Raw genomic sequence first — 7,939 nt, 5'->3', positions numbered from 1 at the left:
TTAGAGCAGGCACTTCTCCCATTTTCTATCAGTGTATCACTTTTAACTACATGTAGTTTAAAAATTAGCGTCAGATTTTTCTGTTTAATTGGGCTTTTTTTAACCCATGGGTAAAAAAGCAATTTTTGCAGGAGCTCACATAATCCCAAGGTCCCTCTTAAACACTGGAACCAAAAGGATCCTTACATCTCATACTGGCACATGTTGCCATGCAGCAATCTCTTGTAAACTTTCAATAAATTCACTGAAGTGTGGAGTTCAAGCAAATGCTAGCCTACCATGTAGATGAAAAGTGCAGAAATAGGAGGTGAATTCTAGGAACCAGAACATCAGGCTAAAAAAATATACCAAAATTTGATATAATGTAGGTCAAAACTCAATATATGTTCTTGTACGTAAAGAGAGCACTCGCTAAAAATTACATTTTTAGCATCTGAATAGAAAATATATTAATAGAGAGAACTTCTGCTGCAAGAAAGAATGAGTACAATGCAGAGGATGGATATTTTTAACTCTCCAATGTCAAAGTGGGAGGGGTTGCTCTCAAGCAAAACTGCATTCTAATAACCCAAACTGTGGTCATGGTCATTTGTAAATGTAATTATGGGATCAGAAATTCACAAATATATCTTTTGGCAGTACGGCAGACTTCGTCCACCCACTTGCCTTGTGATGACTGGGAAAAAAAGACACAGTTTTCACGCTTCCCCCCATTTGGTTGGGCACGATCCCAGTTGGAGTACTGTAGAGCCATGCCATTGACATCAACAAATTTCCCTTCATTTATCAAGTCATTGATACCCAACCAAAACTCAGACACTCTAGGCATACTTTTCTTGCCATAATCTCGAAGAGTGTTTGTTTCATCATTATTCCGTGGGATAGCCAGTGTCCCTCCCTTGGCTATGCAGTCTTCATTGGCTTCATGAAAATACTTGGTGCTTTCTGACACAAGGTAGCACTTCTTATGGGCCTTTGTCCCACGAAGACAGACTGTGAATAGATATTGGTTTGCATGTTCAGTAAAAGCTTGGGCTATAGCTTTGAATAATGTTTCTTATAAGCGATAATCTTCATAAAGGTGTGTTGAGAATTAAGCAGACAAGTAGCTCAGCAAGTGAAAGGCTCTTGCCACCGCAGAGTGGTCCAAGAAGTGGTAGCAAGATTGGACTTACCTGCTCTTCCTTTTGTTCATGTAAGACCTTGTATGCAGCCAGCATGTTAGCATGCTGTTGGGACGTCTGAACAGACTGCTCACAGGTGATCTGCAAAGTACCTTGGACTACAAGTGGTGTCCGAAAGCTGCTCCAGAGAAGAAGTACTTAAGAGGAAGGACAGACATAGCTGCCATCTTAACACCATAATGTGCTTTGGAGAATCTTTCCCATATTTATTCTGGAAAACCTCAGGCATGATCTTGAGCCCCAGAATTCTCTCCAACAATAGAAGTCTCTCAAGGATTTTCTATATTGCTGTTTCAGAACACTAAAATATAACCCAGGCCTGTTGTAGGTGTGTTTTATGTCTTTTTTTTATCAAATAGTCCTGCTTTCACACATTTTCACCTTAATCCCTCAGTCTTAAAACTGATGGAATGGATGAGGCATGGATGTTTGCGTTGTTGCCAGGTACAAATTGGTCATCATGAAATCTATACTTGACTTAATAGTAAAGCGACAGATCTAATGATCTTTTTATATTTACATATAGGTGCCAAAGAAAAATAAAGTTTTGTGCATTAACGAAGCTTAGATCCTAGCAAACACAGGCAGGACACAAAAATGTGTCTTGCTCACCAGAAATAATAAATTTTGATTTAAAATTCATAATGTAAATCTCTGGGTGATTGATAAACATGTATTTCCACCTGTAAAAGAGTACACATTCACATCTTTAGTTCTTAAAGTCTGGTCTTTCCAGCAGAGTCTGTCCCTTCAAACACAAAATGAGGTAAAGTGACTTAAATTTATAAACACTTTTGAAAAATGTACACTTATTACTGAGCTTGCGTGACAATCTGAACTTAATAATCTAAACATCTGCATTTATAAATCTGTTTGCTTTTAGTTCTACTGGAACATATCAGGGAAGTCTTTATGTAAAGTCCAAATATACTAGAACATTAATTTGGCATACACCCTGTAACTGGAATTGCCTTGCAGAACTGTTGTCAAAGTTGTTCCAGCCCAGGGTCTGTGTGAGCAGACTTGCAGGAGCGAGTCCTTAAACTTTGCTTTCCTGCTATCCTAATACACAATCTGAAAAACTGATTTTACAAAATAAAACAGGAGAAGAGACTCTTCCTTGAAGGAGTGTTCCTTCTGAGCTGAGAAAGTTAGCAAAAGCCTTGAATACACTCCTGCAACGATTATTTTTAGACTCCTGCATGTGACTACTTCCAGATTATTTCATTTATTGCTTAAACTCATCTTGTTCTTATATTAGAAATGTCGTGAAAAAAAAAATGAACATCTTCTGTCCTGATGTCTTCTATAATCTGTTTCTAATTCCTGTCATCTGTTCTTGTAAAAAAAAAGTAATTATGTATATGATCAACAGGATATGGAAATCTACTTTGGGTCATATCCTATGTCTGAGTTTTTTAGTACTTCCAGTTGTAATATTCATTGAGCTCCTTAGCTCTGTTTTCAGGGTCACCATTTTATGCTAGGGCTTATCTTTCAAATTTTAACCTTTCCAACTGCTAATGGCCAAAGAAAAGTAACAAACATATTTGCTAAATGTCGAGTTCTTTAACAAATTTATATTCTTGGGAAAGATCAGAAAGACTTTATCTACTTCAGCAACTGCAGTAATAATGGAGACTGGCCCTTTTTAGGGAGAAAGTATGTGCTTCTAAATGGTGAAAGTATGTGTTTCTAATTGGTGTATGGCAACATTTCATGGAACATAGAAAGGAGACCTAGGAAATTTGAGCAAAGAAGAAATCAGATTGTAATGTGTGTCTTGGAAATGTCCATAAGCTGAAAAAGCACCTCCTTTTTCAAGTATCATAAAGCCATTAATAAACACAGTCAGAGCTAGAGGGGTGATAGATCTCTTTTTGCCAGATTTGGAATCCAGTTGAACAGTGTGGGTTCTGAATTTAGCATATAGCTCAAAATAAGTTTTGAGGATAGAAAATCTACTGCCTCTGGTTTAATTTCTAAGCCACTGCATGCTTACTCTCAAGCTCCTTCTGGAAGCAATACAAGAATTACTTTTAAACAAGAGTTACTTGTCTAGCACAGGCTCCCTCTTTTAAGACACTTCTGAAATGTTCTTATAAGGCATTTAAAGAACAAATATTTTGTAAAGTTCAAAAAGCTTTATGTAACCCAAGATGTGAAACAGAACAACCCAGATATTACCATCCTTAAGGAAAATATGTTCTGTTTCATGTGAATTATGTCATTTCCTCTGTAGTGTCCTCCTGTACATGCTTAATTGCCAAGTTCTGTGTCAACAGCTGTAAAAAAGCACAACTGTCCAGTAGGTGCATGTGTATTTACCCTTCTTATTTTGTTTGGAAATTTCCATCTGGCTATTTAAATACTCAAAGGAGTCTGCACATTGATACAGGATATTTCTGAACTCACAGTGGGTATTACTGTGAAGTTTTATGGTAACATTCAGATTCGAATGTTGCAAACTCCACACTTTAAAAAGGTTCAGTCCTTTTAGCTTCCTTTTGGGGGTATTCTCAGCCATCTCCATGAATATTTTTGCCTTGCTGGTTAGCCTGTACTTGTATCCAAGGGGACTTAGCTCACTGACCATCTAAAATCTCACACCTGGTAACCCTCATTGTGTTATCCTTGTCTGGATATACCTAAAAATCACAGCTTGGGGTTGTGCATAGCAAAGATTATCATAGTTCTTGCTCCAGATTAATTCTTGCTCTTCGTGAAGAATTATCACTTGTACACCTTTAGTCAGACTTTACTTGACTGCTTCCTTCAACATTTGTCTCACCATAACATCTATGGCACAACATGCTCTTAAGGAGTTATATTTCTCAGTCACAAATCCCCATTAAAGACAAGGATGGGAGTGAAGGAGAGAGGAAAGGCAGTGGTAACTTATGGAAGCCATTGACCATGTAAGTTGCTTTACCTGTCTGAAGAGCTTGCATTTCTTTCAAAGCATTTACTTCCCGCCACAATTTGTCAATCTGGGTTTTTAGGTCATCTTTTTCTTAAACAAAAGAAATATAGAGAAATGAACAGATATGTACACAGAGAATATTAAAAAAAAATGTGTGTTAAAAGCTGTTTCGTAAAATCACAATATTTTTGCATTGCTGAGATATGTTTTGATTTCTGTTAAAGGTTTCTTGTTAATGAAATTATTCCTGTAGGGTTCCTATCAAAAAACAGGAGGACCTCACATTCATGTTTTACCCTCATAATTTGAATCTCATTTTCAGCTGAACTTTACCCTTGTACCTGTTTGAAAACCATGGATTTTTGCAGCTAATTGTTATTTAGTATGCCAATATGTAATTTACGGTAAAATTTGCCTATTTAAATTTGAACCTGTACCCCATGGTGTATATATATGACACAAATCATAGCAGGACACAAGTTGTCTTTATTCAAAGAAATGTTATTCTGAAAGGATGAAAGTTTCACACAACTCTTGTTTCAACACAGTGAACAGCTAATATAACCAAATTTCACAGTCCGAATGTATGCAGACAAGCTTGCTGAGCTGCAATTTCTCCTTCCCAGGAGGAGCCTTTCTCTCTCCATGAGTACAGAGAGGGCTTGGTGACTTAAGTCACACAAATGTAGTCTGAATCACCATTTTGTAGCACTTACAAAAGCATCAGGAAGATGGGGAGACAAGAAAAGAAGCTAATTTGCACATAACTCTATTTTCATGTCATCTTTTCCATTCTTTTTTCTTAATCATTATAATTTTCTAGCACCATCAAACAACTAGCAGGCATGTTCCCATTGCACAAGATGACAATTTGATTGCAGCAGTAACCAGACCTTTCAGAAGCCACAGTAATGAACATGAATAAATAAGCTCTTTCACACATAGCAGAACTAACAAAACCACAGCTCCTACAGATCTGTGTTACATCATCTAACCCGTCCAGCTGCACCCCAGAAAGCTCATATCCATACTCCCTACTGCCTTTGGTGATAACCCCAGCTGTCCTTCATGATTCCTTGGTTCCCCAAGGCAGGACTCCCAGTTCCTCAGCCCATGATACTCCCTACAACTCCCAGTTCCAGAGCCCTTCCATGTTCTTCTGTTTGAAAAGAGGCAAAACCAGAACAAGGTGAGCTCCTGGTGCAAAGGTTTCACAGTGGGACACTAATGCAGACCTCTTCTCAACACCCCCCCCCCCCCCAGTTACTGGGAAACTTATCCTCAGGACCTCCATTCTTTTGTCAAATTGCTTCCAGATCAAAACTTCTTAGTGGAAGGTTAAATGTGCTGGCAAAACAAATGTATAAACAGCCTGTCCTTAGGACACCAAACTTAAAAGCATAGAGATTCAACAGGAGAGGTGTATGTAACTGTACAAATCCAGAGCTCTGTAATCATGTTGTACATTGTACAATGGCTTTATCAAAGCTGTGGGTTTTTTCATTGAGTAGGAGCTTAAATATTTGCCATTGGTGTAACTTCCATCATACCCACTTTTATTAGAAATAAGTCTTTAAATTAAATACACAGTTTCAAACAACATTCAGCGGTATTGTATTTGCTCTGTAAGCTTTGCTTTGGGAATTTATGCTTTATTGTTTTCTGCTAATTCTTTTTCATTAGTTTGACTTGCCATTTCACAGTACTTTTCACTCAGGTAAAGTTATATTCCACAAATATTAGAGACACATTCTGTTAAAATTAGGCAAGGGTACAAAAATCTGAACAATAACTGGAGACTGAATATTTTATTCTGTTCTTTTCTACCATATGTATATGAATTTCCATTCTTCTGATCTTAGTCTCTATAACTATGTAACTAAAAATGATCATCCAGAGTCCTCTCTGAGCTGTACCTGTGAGTCCTAAATAATGTTGGCAGAGATGAATAGGCATAACAGAGCATGATACTTACAACTGTTATACAGCTCAATTTCCATAACTCTTTCTTGAACCCTATTTTTGGCTTTGCTAACTCATATAAAAATATTTTAAGACTGATATAAGATAGACTCAAATGTCCTTTGCTGGTAAGCATTTGTATAACATTAGTTTATAGTTCATGCAATGGTATTGAAGTATATAGTAAAGTTGCACAGTCTGTAAGCTTCTATCCCTCCTCCCAGTTAAAACCCAGTACCTTTCACTCTACGTTTGCTGTGCTTCCTGGCTTTGAATTTGGAAGCTTGGCTGATGGTCTGATCCAGCAGCAGTATGCTTATGAGTAGAAGAATCCTAAGTCCAGTTTGTGCCATGTCTCTTTAAAAGAGCTTAACAAGAAGCTTCAAGAGATTCTCTTCAGCAGCTACGAGAGAAAATCACATAGACCCATCTCAGTAGGGACTGACTGAGGTCAGCTTTATAAAAGTGTGGTGATAGGGTTGGCTGTACTCCTTGCTTACGAAATGTGTTTAATACTTAAGCTGGCTGTAGCATAAGGCACTCCCTTGTTCTCACATCTCATCTGAAATTCCTAATTCCATTTTGAGTTCAGCTGGGACAGGTTGCTTCTACAGAGGCTGTACCAGCACTGAACAGTGCACTGATTGCCACTAATAAGCACCCTATCTCCTGTTTTAACTTTGAAGCTAAAATGCATGGAAAACAGCCTGCACCTTGTGCAATGCCAGCCTCAAGGAAGGGTAGACAACCTCTACAAATGTAACATGGTCCCAGGCTGGTTAAGTCATGACAATGATCATGATCTTATTTCCACCAAAACGAAAAAAGAACACTGAGCCCTGAGTAAATACAAACACTGCAGCTACACACATACAGAGTATATATACATTAAGATCACATTATGTGAGGAGTGCACTTGTTATTTCATGAAGAGTTAATAAGTGTCTAGTAGATATGACTGCATTTCTGATTAAGAACAGTATGTGTTCTAAGCTGGGGGAAAAAAAGACAGTGGTACTCTTCCAAAGGTTTCCACGTCCTGACTGTATGGTCAGAGGAAGAGTAAAGCACAAGATGCTTGAAGCAGGACAGTGTCTCTGTGGACTTTGGAGGGCTCTCTGCATTTGGATCTCTTTTATTTGCTGTTGGGCTTTGAGTTTTGGGGGGCTGCTTTTTAACTGGGATTGCTGTAAGTAATAGAACTTCTCACTGACTTTGCTGAAGAAATTAAATTGTCACAGTAATCTGTCTATCCATCACGCTCTTTCTTAAACTGTTGAACTAAAGCCATTACTGGGTGATGGGATGCTGGCAGGTGCAGTTACTGCCCTGCAGGGCTGTTGTTCCAGACATCTCTTTGCCACCTCTGCCTTGGTTACATTCTGCTCATATTGCCAGTTTATTTTTTTCATAACTGTAAGTGCAAGAAACTTATTACTTTATTAAGTGAAAGCTGAGATTTAAAAGCATGCTGTTATACTACATGAGTGCATACTGGCTTGTTCCAATCCCCATGTACAGTCTAAAAGCACTTCGTACTTATAATGTAAACCACACCTCCAACATCTGTTTTAGATGCCTTCAAACAGCTAGCTGTATTCTAATAATGTGTTACTAGGAAGCATCTTTTAATCATTAATAAAATTTTCATAAATGCATCCTGATATGATAAAACTTAGTTTCAGTGGTCCTGCTTCAAAATATTGAAGTATGTTACACGGTGTGGGGAAACCTTTGGATCAGCACTGCTATGTCCTCAGTGCTATTATGGAACATCGCACACCAGAGATGGCTCTTACAGGGCCCCACTCGTTCAGAACTGTCTAAAAAATCCCTCACACAGCTTCACGTTTCAGTGAAGTTAAATGTC

General features: G+C 38.0%; 1 protein-coding gene across 1 annotated transcript; it reads right to left on the bottom strand.

Annotated features, from left to right (window-relative positions):
• Positions 1 to 601: 601 nt before the first annotated feature.
• On the bottom strand, positions 602 to 7,358 carry CLEC3A (C-type lectin domain family 3 member A). Its single transcript, XM_062618215.1, has 3 exons — positions 6,308 to 7,358; positions 4,117 to 4,197; positions 602 to 993 (listed from the first exon to the last, which is right to left on the bottom strand). Exons 1-3 carry the CDS (start codon positions 6,420 to 6,422, stop codon positions 602 to 604), a joined length of 588 nt encoding a protein of 195 aa, XP_062474199.1. The 5' UTR covers positions 6,423 to 7,358.
• Positions 7,359 to 7,939: the final 581 nt, after the last annotated feature.

The sequence above is a fragment of the Pezoporus occidentalis genome, unplaced genomic scaffold (genome assembly GCF_034315485.1).
Source record: "Pezoporus occidentalis ecotype Australia unplaced genomic scaffold, CSIRO_AGI_Poc_V1 ctg20, whole genome shotgun sequence".
Classification (NCBI taxonomy): domain Eukaryota; kingdom Metazoa; phylum Chordata; class Aves; order Psittaciformes; family Psittacidae; genus Pezoporus; species Pezoporus occidentalis.
The sequence above is the reverse complement of the archived record's forward strand: the minus strand, read 5'-3'. Positions and strand labels throughout refer to the sequence as shown.

Bases quoted from the DNA above. Each gene is read 5' to 3' on its own strand.
- CLEC3A (XM_062618215.1), bottom strand. From the start codon at position 6,422: ATGGCACAAACTGGACTTAGGATTCTTCTACTCATAAGCATACTGCTG. The intron at 4,198-6,307 runs GTACTGGGTTTT...CTTTTGTTTAAG, and splicing joins CAGCAAACGTAGAGTGAAAG to AAAAAGATGACCTAAAAACC. The intron at 994-4,116 runs GTAAAGCAACTT...ATCTATTCACAG, and splicing joins AATGCAAGCTCTTCAGACAG to TCTGTCTTCGTGGGACAAAG.